This window comes from Trachinotus anak, unplaced genomic scaffold (genome assembly GCF_046630095.1).
Source record: "Trachinotus anak isolate AG129_WGS33_773 ecotype Australia unplaced genomic scaffold, CSIRO_AGI_Tana_v1 ptg000004l, whole genome shotgun sequence".
In the NCBI taxonomy this organism is placed as follows: Eukaryota; Metazoa; Chordata; class Actinopteri; order Carangiformes; family Carangidae; genus Trachinotus; species Trachinotus anak.
The window spans coordinates 25,502,453-25,520,774 of NW_027273855.1; the positions used below are offsets into that span (position 1 = coordinate 25,502,453).

The following is an 18,322-nucleotide window of genomic DNA, read 5'->3' on the forward strand; positions in this document are numbered from 1 at the left end:
TTTGTGATTTGAGATACATACTTAATGATGAACCACTTAGTTGAACCTATATCTCAAGGGGGAGGGCGACTAATTTCCCTTTGAACATGGACCTGCAACACAGCACATACCAACTCTTACTAGAAGTATTTGGTTTGGGCACAATATTGGGTAACCAGTGGGTTCAGATAATGGGCTACATGCAGAGGTGTCCTAATCTGCAAAATTGACATCAGTAATACAGTTTTTAGTGTTAGCATTTTAACACTTCTGGTTTCCTTACTAAACTAAAACAAAATGAATTGGTTTTGAATGAGAATAAGAAGTAAGTGAACAATACCTGTAGAAAACCAAGGTTGCTGTTTTGGGTGGTACTGGTAGTTCACCAGTTTTTTCTAAGTAGTTGTCTTGTGGTGGTCAAAGCACGAGACATAAACATAAAATACAAATATATGTATAAAACTATTAGTCAAAGAAAAACATAAATAACTGGCCACACTATGGTGCTATCGGAACAACTTTTTTATTTATTTTTTGGGGTTTTTTATGCCTTTATTATAGATCAGTGGAGACTGACAGGAAAGAGGGTAGAGAGAGGGGAATGACATGCAGGAAAGAGCCAGACCGGTCAGGAGTTGAACCAGTGACTGCCTGCTAAGAGCGTCTTGCGCTCACACGGTATGCGCCCTAACCACTCCACTACTGGGCCGGCTCTGTTGGAAAATGTTTTAACTGTGAAATTCTAAATATTTATGATGTAATGGGCGTGGACCCATCACTCTCTTCAGCATCATCTACTGAATCCATGGACACCAGAATTTAATTATAACACAGTTTAAGACAAATAGAATAAAATAACAAAGTGATAACACTATAAGGTCAACTGTGACATAATGACCATTGTCATTGCCACAACTCAGGAAGGGGAGATTTCCTGCTCCTTGACTGGTTGGTAGAGCCATACAATTACAAGGCAGTAATCCTAGTTTCTGTGCAAAGCTGACCTGAGTCTGATGCAGTTAATGCAAGCTTGGCACGTGGTGAGTCTGCAGCACTATCAGCCAGATGGTCTACATGTGTATATACAGGGTATAAAATTCCCTTTTTGACCTACCTGTCAATGGCAGGTAAGGTGTGAACTTTTATCGGCCAAAATATGTTTTTACCGGCCACTGAACTGCTCATAACACAAGGTCATTTAAAACGGTATAAAAATCATTGTAAATTGCCCATTGATTGATTTTTTTGGTAGGGAACTATATTCATAAAGGTTTCAGATGCTGTTAAAAGAATATTAACTTTTATTTTAGATGTCTCATATCTCATGTCATACATCAGCATGTGTAAACAACATGCAGCATGTGCTCCTAAGTGCATCCATTCATGTACATTCTCTGATGGCTTAAATGTAAAATGTTAACTGATCTCATGTCATATATACACAATCCTCAAATAACATGTGAACTAAACTGCAAATATATTCCTATGCCGCTCTGCCCATGCACAAGGCAAAACCATATCGAACACATTCTCTGATGAGCTAGATGTCGTCATCATCATCATCATCTTCGGATACAGTCTCTGCCTCAGACTGTTGATGATCGAAAACGATGAAATCAGGTCTATGACTTCTGACACAGTCAGAGTGCCATCGTTCAACCGCAGGACTACGACAGATGCTGCGACTCAGGATGTTAGCACTGCTGTTGTATAAAAGCCAATCTCTCCTCACTCCCTGTCAGTGAAACGCCACTTCTCATTAAATTTTCTCTTTGCTGATTCCTCTACTCCTGAAAACACCAACCAAATGACTGACTGAAGGCTAAGCTGAGGTTATTGCAGATAATTTTCGAATGTTGAATGACGGTGGGCAGCAAGGGACAACTTTGAAATTCAAAACACGATCAGTAGACCTGCTGTAGTTGTAGACTATGTGTTTTACTGTCTATGGCATTAATGATGAAAGTCATATAGTGAAGCAGGCATACTTCAGCAGCAGGCCAATGGCGAGTGACCTAATTATTTTATTTGCCAAAACATATTTTTACACGCATTTGGCAAGTGGCTGGTGCTAATTTTAAACCCTGCATATATACATTCTTACATAACAGCATGAATGTGTTAATGAAATTATGAAGCCCCCCCTCCACAATCCTGTGCCAGATTGTCTTCACTGTTTTAATGTTTCATTTATCTCTATTTAGAACTGAGACTTGACAAAAGCAGGTCAGTGATTATTTCAGGTTGGAGCTGAAGGCTGAAGCTACACTTCAAAAAAGATCAATTGGTGATAAATGATAAATGATAGTTAAGCATATACTCTAAAATACCACCATACTATAAAGTAGGGCTGCAACGACTTGTCGATAAAATTGATTATGAAAATTTGTCGACCCGGAATTTTACTTTCCATGCGTTGTATTAAAAGCAACCTCAAAGGACTATGACATTGTTTAAAACACTGTCTCTGTCTACACCACGCAAATGTTCCATAACTGCAATGCACGACAGGAAGCGCTGGGGACAGTAGGCTCAGTTGTCTACACCGACTACATTCTGAATCTGAAGCAACAAAGAACAAAAATAAAGGATGGCGCAACCAAGTGTGAAGTGAAGGCGAGGCCCAAACATTCGAAAGTGTGGGAACATTTTAGTGAAAGTAAAACAACAAAACAGGTCGATTGCAGACACTGCAAAGCAGAGCTGGTGTATCATGGCAGTGATGCATGAGACATGCTAACTTAGTTTTTCTAAGGACGAAATTAAACACACACATTGAACTAAAACTTTGAGACTTGTCTAGTTTTACTCCACGAATAAATATGGTGTTACAGTTAAACTTTCATATCATATAACTCACTGTGCTGTAAATCGATCCTACTTTCCCATCGCTACAACAACAGTTAACTGTGTTGGGTCTGAGTGAAGAGATGCCATGCACTGGAGCCCATGATAGGAGCCACACCCACAGGAAGCACAGATGGTGGGCGTGACTGAAATAATCGTTGACTAATCGACTAATCGAAAAAATAATGGACAGATTAGTTGACTACCAAAATAATCATTAGTTGCAGCCCTACTATAAAACATGTAAACATCACAGTTTGCATAAAAGCTCACATGATTGGTTACTTACCAGAATGAGATTGTGCAGCTTGTTAAAGATGTGACACGGTTCATGGGCTCAGTGTAACTGCTGGACTAACTTCTCCCATTCAGGGGCATAAATACCAGACCGCAAAAGGTTCCTCCCACTCAGTGTGTGTGTCTGTGTGTGTACTTGTTATACATGTTGTGGTGATGTACTATAAACTGGTTTACAGCGTCCCATTGTGTGGACTCATCATCATTTTGCAGACAAAAAGCAAGTCCCTATGATGTCAATCGTTCACTTTAGGGTAAGAACTGAATATGTAACACATTGTACAGTCCTGTATTTAGACATGATGGTGCTTTGAGCTAAATGCTGAATTTTATTGTATTATGTTTACAGGTGTTTCTATCATTTTGTTCATCCCATTGATATTAATGAGGGCAGGCTAAATACCAAAGAAAAACTGCTCTGTATAAAGCAAACCAGTTAAACAGCAACACAAACTGCAGCCTCCAAACTGATCACACAGTTGAATCAACTCCTCTGAAACAGAACTGTGTCACACAAGAAAAGAATTGTCCTAAATAACTGAATTAAATAATTGTCCAATAAAGGTTAATAATAATAATAATAATAATAATAATAATACTCAACAACAATAATAATAACAACAGTATTATTATTATTAATAATAAATAATAGTAATAATTGTTTATTGTGCTAGTCTGTGTGGTGTCTTCAAATGTCCACTAGTCATTAGTTTCCCTGTGGGAGCTGCCTCAGTGGAATCAAACTGTGGTCATGGAAATACACTGTATAGCAAATACATTTTACATTATACATTAGCATAAACCCTGCTGATACTGTGCTCTTTGGTATATACTGTAAAATACCACCATATTATAAAGCATGTAAACATCACAGTTTGCATAAAAACCAACATGACTGATTACTTACCAGAGGTGTGATACGCCTGATGTGCTCAGTGTAACGGGTGGAATAACTGCTCCTGTTCAGCTTGCTTGTTGAAGCTTGTTTCATCCTTTCAATTTCTTTTTCACTCTCTCTCTCACACACACACACACACACACACACACACACACACACACACAGGGTATGAGTGAGAAAAGTTAAAAAGCAAATGGTCACAATAGGAACTGTCAAAAATGCAGTTGTTTTACCAACCTTTTTATTTTACAGCCACCGTATTTTTTTATTTTATTTTCTATTTTTTATTTTTTTTTACTATATAAAAGTAGGTATCTAGCTGCAAGTAACAAAAGACAAAAACTTTACATTAAAGGCATTTAAAGATTAAAAAATTGTACTGGTTAAAGTAAAACAGGACAACAAATCTATGGCAACTTTGAGCTGTATTTAGACGCAATAGTGCTTCTTCAGTGTCCATGAATTGTATTACATTACATTGACAAGTGTTTCTATTCATGTTTCTACCACATTTATATCAATGAGAGTAAGTTGTATAATAGAAACTGTACTGTGTACAACCGATTGTTTATTGTATGAGCAATTATACTTATGCAGGACTCAATCAGTGTAGTAAGATAAAATTCCCTTAAAACAAAAATGTGTAAATGTTTTCTATTTTCTTTATACGTGAATCTAATCTGTGTAAATATTTGAATATTTTCCCTGTATACTTCAATGCAACTGGTTGATTCAGAAGCATTTGTGAGTTTTGCAGCTAAAACTGGGTTAAAGCACTTGTTGAATCTTTTGATTCAGTAAACAAACCTTTAAAAAGCTTATAGAACCTCTTACTAAAATCAGACACAACCATCATATGTCTCAGAAATACATGTGACAGCCTAATGCACATTTATCATAACCTCATTCTGCTGTCAAACCTCTGACACATATATCGTTGGGAATATGCAGCAGCACAGTGCTCAGGGCTGTGGACTCAGCCTCAGCTCTCACATTGTTTGGATCTCTCCAGTCATTGTGAACAGGAACAAATCAGTGTAGCTACAGTGCAGCTGTGTGTGTGTGTGTGTGTGTGTGTGAGACAGTGAAAGAGAAAGTAAAAAGTGAGTGAAATTAGAAGTCAAATAGCTACAGTTGGAAGCCTCTCCACATACACTGCACTCAGCCCTTCAGTAATTAAGTTAAGTTATTCTACTTGATGGAATTGGTGACATTTACAGTCTGGATCTTCACCCTGTTGAACAGAAAGGGAAAGTAAAAAACTTCAGCTGACATTACAGAGGGTTTCAATGGTCATTCCTGCTGGACTGACAGTATTTCTCCTCTGTTACAGTAAATGGAAAGTGAAAGTAAAGACTTCAGAGAAGTTGCAGGCTGTACAATAAGTCCATCTCATTGTAGCAGCCTGGCTGTGTGGTGAAGGTTGTTTTCTTTATACATGAATCTAATCTCACTAAATACTGTATTTTTCCCTTGTGTACTTAAATGCAACTGGTTGATTCAACGTTATGCACATTGAAACTCTCGGCCAAAACTGGGTCACAGCACTTGTGGAATCTTGTAGTTCAGTAAACAAACCTTTAAAAGCTTATAGATCCTCTTATTAAAATCACACACAACTGCTATATGTTGGATGGTGATCTGATATTTAGGGACACATTTATAAATAAATGGAGGTAATTGCAAAGGCTATATATGTGCAGTGGCAGAAAAAGTAAGAAAAGTAAAAAGTAAAAAGTTAAAAAAAAAAAAAAAAAAGTTACTTTTTCTTGCCATTTTGTGTATATATAGATAAATAGATAGATATTCACATAATATCTTAAGTAATTGTGGCTAATTTTTTGTGGATAATTTTATTCAATAATGAGATATAAAAACCTTTATGAAAAAAAAAATCTCATTAATCTACACAGTACAAGACACAGATCCAAATCTACAGTCTGCTTCTGGTTTGTGAGTGATCTATTAGAAATATGGCAGATTTCAGGTAAACACTCAAAACACCCAAATCCTGCAAGATTGGATGGTGGGTCCAGGTGGGCGGGGCTTGGGTCATGGCTGAGAGCAGTGACTTTGTTGTGATGTCACAAAGTTACAAAAGTCCTGTTGGCTCTTTTTAAGGCTCAGTTTCTGAATACAGGCTGTGTGCATTTTTCTGTGGACTGAGGCTCTGATACTTTCACAGTGTTAATTAATATATTAATATAGAACCTAGACCTGCTTTTTAATCAAAAAAGACATGGACATCTACCTTTATACAACATGGGACCTTTATTTCTTCTTCTTATATTTATTATTCTTGTTGTTTTGTTAGGTTTTCTTATGTTCTGTTTTCTAACGATGTTTCAGTTGCCAGTGATATATAAGGAATGGCCTAATTTAAATATTGGCATTTGATATGTTTTGTCAGTGTAGCCAGTAATATAAAAGTCCCTTAAAGCAAATGTTTAAATCTTTCATTTCTTGTTGGCCGTCCTTTTGAATTCACCTGTGTGTCTCTGCATCCTGGAGGCGAAAGTGAGAAACTGAAAGCAAAGACCAGCTAGAAAGATAAGAAAAGCAGATAAGGAAACTTAACATAGATGAACTGTAGAAGAACAGTTGGCCCTGAACTGTTTACTCCTGTACATATAGGCATTATAAATCATACAGGAGATGCAGACCTTCCTGTTTATTATAACATGTCCTGAAAGCTGTTTATACTTGATGGAAGTGGTGACATTTATAACACAATTTAACACATGTGTGTAATAGGAAGTAATATCATTTTATATCCAGTCATCATATTCAATATTGTAACTCAGGACCATATTTCCAGGAACTTGACTGGTTGGTGGCTCCAACATAACAACATCTGGACAAAGATTGAGTGGGCAGAGGGGGTTTAATGGTGATGTACTTTTTCCATTGACACCCACAAAGTCCTCATGCAAAACAAATTCAGCAGTTTTTTTGTGGGAACCACACAGGATTGTCATGTCTTCCCTCAGTAAAGAAGCTGGCAAAACAATCATCAATCAATCAAAAAATCACACTAAATAAGTTTGCTGTTGATACAGTTCTTTTCCTACACTGCACATTCTAACTTGTACATTCTGAACAGAAATGACTTCATTTTAGTACTAATTTTATATCTATATCTATATCTATATCTATATATCTATATCTATCTATATATATATATATATATATATATATATATATATATATATAGAGAGAGAGAGAGATTCGATTTTTTTTTAATTATGTACTAAAAATAATTTCCAGTTGTAGGTCTACATTCAAACCAAGCTGAAGCAATCTGCAGTGAAGTGGAACATTAATACTGAACATTAGAAATACATTTCAGTGGAGATTTAAAATGTCAGAACAGGCTTCATTCATAAATGCTGCCAATTTCAAGTGCTTCAAAAGAGGTTTATTGTAATATAAGGCACAAAAACAATCAGACAGAGCTGTATTTGGCATGAAGCCACAATCTACCACAAATTGAATTCAAACCCTGTGCCAAACAGAGAAATGCCCATTTTACGACCAAAGGAGAAACCTGTTCCCAGCACCTTTGCCTCTACACCTGTCAGACCAACACCAACACCAGTGTCTGCTGACAGACCGACTGTAGCCTTCACAGGACCAGCAGAGGCTGAAGCACTGGCCACATCTGCTCTGGCAAAGGCTCTGGCACTGAGAGATGCAGCAGAGGCTCCGGCTCCAGCACTGGCATTGGGCCCTTTGGCCTCAGCATCAAAAACACTCCACTCAGCTCGAGCATGGCCCACTCCTGCAGCAGCGTAGACTCCTGCCTTGGGAATGCGCTTCCCAGGTTTATCTTTAAATGCCTCTGCAAATGTCCCAGCACCTGCATAGGTGCCAGCAGCAAAAGCTGTACCAGGCCGGTCAAAGGTGTCGATCATCTCAAGTGCTCCGGGTACACCAACAGAAACGTCATAACCTCCTTTCACAACTGCATGACCTGCAAGAAAAATATTTATGTGGTGTGGAGATTTCATTTGTATTATAATGAGAATGACATAAAATCACATTTCATAAGTAATATTTTGATAATATTGTTATATTCAAAAATATAATTATGACAGAAGTTATAAAGCAATAGTCTTTAATCCCTTTTCACTTCCATGAACTGTCTGGAGGAAGTTCCTGCTGTGTTCTAGCTGTACCCAGTTATAGTTTCAAGGCAAAGGAAGGCAAATTTATGTGTATTGCACTTTATCCTACATAGAGGTCATTCAACGTGCTTATCAGAAAATAAAAGAAGCATGAAAATAGAGGTAAAAAGCATAATATGAAAACAATATGAAAAAAGATTATAGAACAGCCAATATCCAATTAAAGTGGATTAAACGAAGACAGTTGAGCATAGAGCAGTTTTTAGCTTTTTTTTTTTTAGCTTTTTAAAACCAGTTATAGTTTGGGCAGATTTGACATCCATGGGGAGATGGTTCTAGCAGTGGGCAGCACAGTGGCTGAAAGCTGTTTCACCCTGTTTAGTTTTAACTTTAGGGACCACTAACTGACCAGCTCCTGCTAAAGACCTGTTAGGCTCCTATACATTGAACATTTCAGAGATATATTTAGGGCCCAGACCATTTAGTGACTTGTAAACAGTAAGTAAAACTTTGAATTCAGGTCAGTATCTTGTGGGTAGAGTATCAAGCCAGCAGTTAATTCAGCTGTAGAGCCTGCATTTTTTCTTAGTGTTAATATCAGTTTTGTTGAGTCATTGCTTGACTGGGTAGAGCTAATGCTTATGCTAATGTTTTTAATTTTCTGGTGGAAAAAAGAAGCAAACTCATCACACTTTTTAGCTAATATATAAACTCCTGAGATAACTGTGTTGGGGGATTTGTGAATCTATCCACAGTGGTGAATAGAGCTTCAGTGGTGTTCGTATTCCTATTAATGACGTTAGAGAAATAAGATTGTGTAGCCCTGCGTAACTCAGAGTTATAAATATTGAATCTATCTCTGGCATAGTCAATTTGAAGCTTTATTTTTTCCATTTATGCTCAGCCTTCCTGCCTTCACTCTTTTGATTTGCTACTGCTGTGACATGTCTCCATGCCTCACTATATCTACACAAATGATAGTCCCAGTGCTTTATCAGTGTCCAGGAGCTGCTTGTATTGTCTCATAGCAGAAAAAGAAGAATATCAGTAGAAATGTACAAGCAGAGGCACATTAAGAAAGATGGAAAAACAAACATACATGTCAGGCCCTTCACCCCCACCTGATATACTGTATTGCACTCCAGATTGTTTTTTTTTCTGGGACAATTTTGGTGTTATTTAAGCAAGCGTTAAAGATTTATTTCAAATGTCTACAACACACATTCATAACATTAAGAAGAGGTGCAATAACCATAAAACATATAAACAATAAAGGATTGGTCACTCAGCTGAATAAGTTTCCCTTAACTTTCCCCTTTATTGCTGAATCGGAAGCTACGAATCGGAAGCTAACTGAGTAGCCTCCCTGTCATTTTAATGTCAAGATATGTTGACAGCATATCAAGAATTACATCATATGTTTGTCCTTTGTTAAAATATTCCCCTATAATTTCACTCTCCCCCTCCATTCTTTCAAACTCAGTTTGAAATGCCTTCAGAAACACAGTTGAGAGTTTGCAGAAGAAACAGGAAATAACATGCAATTGTCGACAGGGACTCTGTCTAACCACAAACAAGAGGTGCTGTCTTGCCCTTTCCATAATTTGAAATAACGTTTTGTTCTGTGAATTGTTTTATTTTCTGAAATGTTGTGTTTTGACCTTCACAGCCACCGTATTTCTCACCTGTTTACACTTCTATCCACAGCTCATCTCGGGATATTGCAACTAATAAAAATATGTCTTTGTTTTCATATACCTTTTTTCTTGTATTGACTAATTCCTCTCAAAATTTGGACTGTATTCTCATGACACTTTTTTCCTGCCACATTAATCTTGAAATCTTGAAATCTAACCAAAAGCACAGGAGTAAGAATGGTATTTGACTGAAAACAAACAAAAACAAAAAACAAAAAACAAAACAGTTTGTTTAGTAATTTACTTACGTTCAGCAACCAGGTATGGATTTGGAAAAAAAGGAAATAAAATGTATTTTCTTATTAAGTTAATTTTTTTACTTTTAACATCCATGAAAGTCAAATGAAACTAGTCGAATGCACATGTACTCCATCATTGGATTGAAACATCTGATATTTTGATATTTATAGTGAATGTGAAATTACCTGGCATCTTCAGGGCAAATAGTTTACGCTGAAAGAAAAAGAGAAAAGAACCTGTTAGTTTCCCTGTGGGGCCTGCCTCAAGTGAAACCACAATAACTGTAATAATGGAAATACACTATATACATTTATGTATAGTAAGTACATTTTACATAATAAAAACAGCATAAATATGATAAAGAGAGGTAATGAGTGATAAATCATATTGACACTAGACAGTTTGGTATATACTATAAAATACCATCATACTATAAAGCATGTCAACATTACAGTTTTCACTAAAACTCGTGCTTGATTACTTACCAGAATGAGATTGTGTAGTTAATAAAAGATGTGATATGCCTCATGCAAGCAGTGTAACTGCTGGACTAACTAAACACTCCCATTCCGGGGCATAAATACCAGACAGGAAAAGGTTTGGTGGGGCCAACCATAAATATGGGTGGGGAACGCTCAACTTCCTTTTGTAACAAAAAAGCAAGACTGTGTGTTTGTGTGTGTGTGTGAGAGAGAGTGAAAAAACAACTGAAAGGATGAAACAAGCTTCAACAAGCAAGCTACAACAGTCAGTAAAGCAAGGATAAAGAAAGATGAAAAGTTAAAAAGCAAATGGTCACAATAGGAACTGTCAAAAATGCAGTTGTTTTACCAACCTTTTTATTTTACAGCCACCGTATTTTTTTATTTTATTTTCTATTTTTTATTTTTTTTTACTATATAAAAGTAGGTATCTAGCTGCAAGTAACTAAAGACAAAAACTTTACATTAAAGGCATTTAAAGATTAAAAAATTGTACTGGTTAAAGTAAAACAGGACAACAAATCTATGGCAACTTTGAGCTGTATTTAGACACAATAGTGCTTCTTCAGTGTCCATGAATTGTATTGCATTACATTGACAAACATTACATTACTAAAATCAGACACAACCATCATATGTCTCAGAAATACATGTGACAGCCTAATGCACATTTATTATAACCTCATTCTGCTGTCAAACCTCCGACACATATATCGTTGGGAATATGCAGCAGCACAGTGCTCAGGGCTGTGGACTCAGCCTCAGCTCTCACATTGTTTGGATCTCTCCAGTCATTGTGAACAGGAACAAATCAGTGTAGCTACATATGGGCATGTGAGGAAGTGTTTCAAAGGGGAAGTGGAAGAATTATTCAGATCTTTTACTCAAGAAGGAGTAGGGTGTTTGTGCAGTACCGGAGGCTGCAGTTTCAGGACCCCATCTGTGGGACCCAGTTTTTCGTGAACATAGCTGTTAACCAGTTCCAGTGATTTCTTTAAGCCTTTAGCTCTTACTCTGTGGTTCTTCTTTACGTCATCAAGATTCTGCCTTGTGCTTTTGGCGTCATCTCAGCCGGACGTCCACTTCTATGGCACGTAGCCACAGCCAATCCTCTCATTTATAGACTGTTTGTCTGCCTGTGAACTGATGGATATCTAAACTATTTGAGATTACTCTGTGTCCCCACTTTGGTGATACCCTGACATTCAAACCTTTACCATGTCATACCTCAAATGAACAAAAATACATAGAAAACATGATGGAAATTTAACATTTAGATTTGTTTTTACACTCTCCTCATCACTCCACGCAGACCTGGCTGTTCAGAGGAAGCATTAGTGACATTCAAGTCACATGTTTTGAATATGTCATGATTTATTCACCAATAAAATTGTCCAAAGGCCAAACACATTTTGTTTTTCTATATACCAACTTTGCTACCTCAGCCTAAAAACTTCTTGTGATATTTATATTTAGTGGTTGGAATGGCACTTGGATGAAATGGAATGATTGCCATGGAACTGACAACAGATGTTCAAGGTCCTTAGAGGGTGTATTCAAATGACTTTGGTGAACGTTTCCTCTGGCACCACTGTGCCAAACAGTGAACATGATACGCATTACACCTGCTAAACATCATCATGCTTGCTTTTTTCATAGTGAAAGTACATCCAAGCTCCCTGTTCTTGTTTCCCCAGTTAGTGTTTCCTTGATGACCTGTTGTGTTGGGATAATAAAACATAAGGGGAAAGCTATCTTAAACTGTTGAAGCCCCATATTACATTGGAGTCCAGGGCCAGTATGAAGAGGACAACCATGACCCATTCATATGCGAATATTGTTATAAGACCTATATGAACCTGTTATTAAAATTGGATTTGATTGTGGAAACACTGCAGCAGCAGCAGCTATACTAACACAATCTAATGGAGACAGTCAGATGTTTAAAAACTGCAACAAAACCATATGTAATCAAGACAAATGAAGTCAATAAATGTCAGTAATCATAATGTGTTGCAGCATTAAAGAAACATTCAGGTAATCATTTCTCACCCGACAAGAAGCAGAAGAACAGAGCAGAGCTGATATTCATTTTAATCATGAGAAAATCAGTTCATGGCCTTAGCTGCACCCACAGAACAATGACGATGATGTTGAAGGGTAGAAATGCAACATGATATGAATTTCTGTGTACAGGTCAGGTTTGATCTATACTGGCAGATATCACAACTGTAAGAACAAATCTGACTGAAGTTGAAGTTAAAAAGTTGAAGTTAATTGAAGTTAGTTATCTGTAACAATCTGAAGAAACAAAGTGAACGTTTTGAATATCAGCAGATCAACCAGTTAACACACAGGTGGGGCAATAAGAAAGATCTAATAAAATTGTGTGTGTGTGCGTGTGTGTGTGTGTGTGTGTGTGTGTGTGTGTTTTAGTAAATTTATTTCTGAATAAAAATAAAAAAAAATAAATCATATAAATGTTTAAAAAACACATTAGAAGTGGGAAGAGCTCAGGAAAGTACTATTCAAGAATACTGTGAAGAAATGACGCTGTGTAAAATACAGAATGTGCAGAATGCCAAGAATATGATGAAAGAAATGTACTTAAAAACATTTAAGATAAGTTCAAAGTATTGGCTATATTTGCAAAGTACAGTGAAGTAAAGATAATAGATAAGACAATAATGATAAAGGAAAACTCTTCTTCTCAACATGTGTTGCTGCTATTGTGCAAAAATAAAAAATGAGAGGTTAGAGGTTACAGTAGACTCGGTCACAGCTGGCTTCAGCCGCAGCTGGGGAGGTGGTGTCTGCACATTTGACTGGAGACCGGAGCACACTTCTCACGGGTGGCAAATGTCGGCAAAATAATATCTAAAGATAAAACTTCACTGTAATGACAAGCAATGGCGTAACACAAGAGTTAGAAAGATTTGAAGAATCCAGACTCAGCTAGTGAGGTAAAGAAGGTCACCTCGATGTTTCTGTCGTCTGACTGCCCCCCGGTGGTCAGACCTGCGGAGTACAAGGCACACACATCCTGTTTCTTTCAGGTGGTTGGTTGAATGTTCGTTGAGACGGTGTCAGAGGGTGACTCACCATCAGAGCTCCTCCTCGTCTTCCACATGTAGAGGAGCAACACAACAGCAGCAAACAGCACAGAGACACATAAAACCAAAGGCAGGACGTAACCTGGATGAGAGTAATAGAACGAGAATAGGGAAGAAGAGAGAGAGAGAGGGACGGGAGAGGAGTATGCAGGAAGAGGGAAGTTAGTGTGCTGTGCTCAACTAAATAATAATGAAAGAGTGATGATGGTCTGACCGGATAAAACTCAGACACACATTTGCTGCCTGGAATATTTGAGGGATAGTAAAGTGAAGTAAAGCGTTCAGTTTGGGAAAGAGGAAGGTTTCGGTTGATGTCGATAAAATGAGCCAGCCTTCAGTCTTGTATCCGCGCCCACACTGTGGCTGTAGGGACGGTGACATCAGAGATACTTCAACATCTGTCTCATGAATTACCATGAAAACTTTTCATGCTCCCCAGTGGATGAATCCGACTGACTCTGCTGATCCCTGACTTTTCACCAACCATCACCACGAGGTTGACATCTGTGGTTTTTAGTGAAATATTGATTGATTTCTGTCTTTAAATTATGAAAACAAAACAAAAAATTATGAAAGAAAGAAAACAATAATAATAGTGATTCATTAATAGACACAGTGCAAATACATACATGCACAGCTTATATTTATATACACATACTGGAAACATACATTCTATGAGTAATTTAAAACTGAAACAGCTTCAAATGATGAATTGATCCAAGAATGAAATAAACAAACAACAAAAAAATCAAAACATCTCAACAACTATTGGATGGACTGCGTCAGCAAATTAGAAGCATATAAACATAATTTATAGAAGATTTTTTTGAATATAATTTATATGGGTCACATGACTTCAGAAACGAGACTAGAGGTATCTTAACGTGTTGCATTTATATCACACAAAAAATTGTGTATCATTATGAATTATATCATCTGTAATTTTTTCCATCATTTGTCTGTTCTGTGTCATGTAAACTTGTTATAAGGATTCAGATGTGATATTTTTATTCATGGATTTTGTTGAGGAAAGAGCAGACAAAGACAGACGGGGATTGGCAGGAGGACAGAGAGCTTCAGCTCTGCAGGTTTGAACCTTTGACTGTAGCTGCAGCTGTTGTTTCCTCCACCTGCTGCTGCTGCTCAGGCTGCTTCACGGTCTCAGGGAAAGTGTTTGGAGCTGTGAACAAGAAAACTGTCATGAAAATCAATGACAAGCAAATAATGATCACTTACATCCTGCACCGTAGGTCGTATTTGGCCATAAATATGTATTTCCTAACACTTACACAAATGGAAATGTGCAGGGCTAAATGTGTTTGCTTATCTAATGACAGGATATTTAAATAATCAGCAGCTGTCAGGGAACTGTTAAAACTTTCTGCAGACCTCTTGTCACCAAAAACATGGAAATGAAACAAGACAAGGCTGGCCTGGTTTTGCAGCCTCTTGGTAACAACCACCCCCGCCAGTTACTGTATATTTAGACCTTTCTGTTTTCATATATACCACCTGTGAACACTCTTCAACCTCTGTTGATTTTCAGGTCAAACACCAAAAGTTAAAGGTCCCATATTGTGTAAAGATAGATGTCTGTGTGTTTTTTGATTATAAAGCTGAGACTCCAGGTTGACTCATTTTTACAGATACTGAGTCCACGACTTTATAAACCTGTGTATCATGCGATAACACTGACCTGTTTGTTTGTCATAGTTTAACCTGCTAGCATGCTCACATTTGTGCAACAGAGCCTGATGGAAATGTCATTAAGGATTTAATCTTAAACCAAACAGACCTCTTTGGTCAACCTGACAGTGGCACTACAGAAAAGGGTCAGGGTCAGGGCTCACTAAAGTCAGAGGGATTCATCCTCAGGGGACCATGACTGTGTGTGCAACATGTTATGGAAGTCCATCAATCAGCTGTTGAGATGTTTTAGTCTGGACTAAGTGGTGGGCTGGTTTATCGGGTGCTTAGTGTTGTCTGAGCATGAATATGAAAACATGAGCCATGCTGTAGTTGCTGTGAGATATTATATTGCCAACAAATAAATGAAATATGCTGACTGCTTTGTAAATACATTTTACTCATTTTTAACTCTAATACAACTCTCATTATGTGGATAAAGGATGTGATCCAGGCAGCATTACACGTCTCTCAATATGCCTACAAGGAAAACTCACCGTCCGTGACTCTGATCTCAAACTCCCAGTATGAATCTGGTAAGAAGGGTCTTTCCAAACCACACCTGTACCGCCCTGCATCAGACTTGGTCAGCTGTGTGATGCTCACATACACGTATGTGGACGACACTGGAAAAGTTCCCTCTTTATATTTGATGCTGTATCTGCCTCTCTGAGCCATGCTGCCTTTCGTTTCAATGAGAACGTCTCCTGCTTTACATTCGTCCTTACAGAGGAACTTCTTCCTTCCATAGAGAGTGAAGGGGCACGTGACTATGACACTTCCTCCTTCAGCACGGACGAACGTGTTTGCACTGATGAGCCCGGTGTCCCCATCACAAAGTGCTGCAGAGAAGACGATGAGTGAATAGACTGAACACTGACTATAGACAGGCTGATGATGTAGCAGTGCTATAGCAGTATTTGTTTATGTGTCTCTTCACTTTTTAATGAATTGGTTAGTTAATGTGTTAAGTATCACATCATAAAGCAAGGGAAACCATATCAGCATCAGTAACAAGTGGTTGTTGTTGTACAGGAGCTATAAACGTACCTGTCGTTGTGATACTTTTAATTTGATAACAACAAAGTAGAGATGGACAGTAAAAGAATATTACATTATAAAAATACTGCAGGAGCAACTGGTAACAAACTACAACAATAGAGGAAGAAACACTCAGATCTTTGACTTAAGTAAAAGAAGAAATACCGCAGTGCAAAAACACCCTGCTACAAAAACACCCTGCTACAAAAACAGTCCTGCATTGAAAGTCTTACATAGAATAAAAGTGGACAAGTATATATGCTGTTATATGTTATGTCATTTTATTATTGTAACCAATGCAATAATGTGGAAGTGGCTTTTTACTAAAGTAGTTGATTGAGTTTGAGCTTTGTTTTGAACCACATTGTTTGGTTTAATCTATAACAGTGCTTCATATTTTATGAATTAATTTTCTTTTTTTCTTAATCAGCACCTTAGCTTTGAATTTGTCAATTAAACACTGTGGAGTAAAAACTATTTCCCTCTGAAATGTAGTAGAGTCGAGGTGTAAAGTTGCGTGAAAAGGAAGCACTTATATAAAGGACAGATAACACAAGATTGTATTTAAGTTGAGTAAATGTACTTGCAGCTGGTTTCCATCACTGGAAAACGCCAGAGAACAATTAGATATTTGAATGACAAGCATCAAAACAGTTGTGACCATTAGATTAATCAGCTCTCACCTGATAAGCAGCAGAACAACAGAACATGGTGGATATTCATTTTGAATCTGATCCTGACGGAGAATAATCAGTAAACTATGAGAGAACTGCCTCTGGTCCGGTCTCTGTTGGTCGGATCGATCAGGAAGCTGCAGCTGCTCAGTTTTATGTCTCCCTTTCCTTCCGCGGTTTATGATGCACTGCAGTAATGAATTTGTCATTTTGTATTCATAGTATAAACGTTAAAAACGTGAATGTTGGAAGCCTCAGTCATCGTAGATTTAAAGCTGAGCAAACAGCCCAATAAGAGACATACAGTTTGCATAAAATGGTATCTGCTGTTTAACACAACTAACGACAAAGATCTATTTTTAAAAATACACCTAAAAAGTCTTCTTCAGCAGGCTGTTACTGGAAACTGGATCTGTGCCATGAATTAAAAACAGATCAAAAAAAGACTCAGGTGCATCTTTCACATACTCGCTTCCCTATTGTGGCGCCACAGCAGAAAGATGTGAGGAGGATGGAGAAGTTTTATTTATGGACCAATGCTGTGATAACTGGGCCAATGTCTACCAAACTGTCAAAAGTTAAATTTTGGATTTAAATTACAACTCTCACTTTTTATCTCTATTCTTAACTTTAACACTTAACTTTTACCCTCTCAGTAACTGAAGACCAGAAGTTATCAATCAACAGATGATACAGAAACAGAGTCGAGCACAAAGCTTCTCAGACATGTTTTGTAGTGACTGTAAATATCATTGGTGAGGATGAATAATGTGTTAGCTGATGCTGTGATTCAGATGATTCAGTTTGATTTGATAGGATAACATGTTACACATATTATCTTTTTTTTTTTTTGAAACTTTTTTTGTCTATGTATTTATACTTTGTATTTATCATAGATGTAAACAACAAGAACAAATGCATTGTTTTGCCAAGATTAACAAATTAACAAATATTACTGTAAGATAAATGATCACTAAATAAAACTAAACTAAGAATGCATAGTTTTATTAGGAACACCTGTACACCCCTTCTAATCCATGCAATTAACCAATCAGCCAATCAAGTGGCAGCTGTGCCGTGCACAAAATCAGGCAGATCCAGGTCCGGAGCTCCAGTTATTGTTCAGATCAAACATCATAATGAGGAAACAATGTGATCTCAGTGAACTTCAGGGCGAGAATTGAAATTTTTCAGATCTTTGATTGATCATTTATTGAAACAACACAGTTTTGATCGTAGCA

At 37.3% G+C, this 18,322-nt stretch overlaps 1 protein-coding gene across 2 annotated transcripts; it reads right to left on the reverse strand.

Annotated features, from left to right (window-relative positions):
* Nucleotides 1-11,194: 11,194 nt before the first annotated feature.
* LOC139621167 (uncharacterized) lies at nt 11,195-17,910 on the reverse strand. Of its 2 annotated transcripts, XM_071477471.1 has the most exons (6): nt 17,091-17,910; nt 15,864-16,208; nt 14,777-14,860; nt 13,670-13,762; nt 13,545-13,585; nt 11,195-13,444 (listed from the first exon to the last, which is right to left on the reverse strand). In XM_071477471.1, exons 1-6 carry the CDS (start codon nt 17,128-17,130, stop codon nt 13,322-13,324), a joined length of 726 nt encoding a protein of 241 aa, XP_071333572.1. In that variant the 5' UTR covers nt 17,131-17,910; the 3' UTR covers nt 11,195-13,321. The 2 variants fall into 2 exon arrangements, with proteins under 2 accessions (XP_071333572.1, XP_071333573.1); XM_071477472.1 differs by having other exon boundaries at nt 11,195-13,585; nt 17,091-17,892.
* Between the last annotated feature and the right edge of the window lie 412 nt (nt 17,911-18,322).

Coding starts and splice junctions, on each gene's coding strand:
- LOC139621167 (XM_071477471.1), bottom strand. CDS start 17,130: ATGAATATCCACCATGTTCTGTTGTTCTGCTGCTTATCAG. Junction 16,209..17,090: donor GTTGTTCTGCTGCTTATCAG/GTGAGAGCTGAT, acceptor TCTTCTCTGCAG/CACTTTGTGATGGGGACACC. Junction 14,861..15,863: donor TGAGATCAGAGTCACGGACG/GTGAGTTTTCCT, acceptor TCTTGTTCACAG/CTCCAAACACTTTCCCTGAG.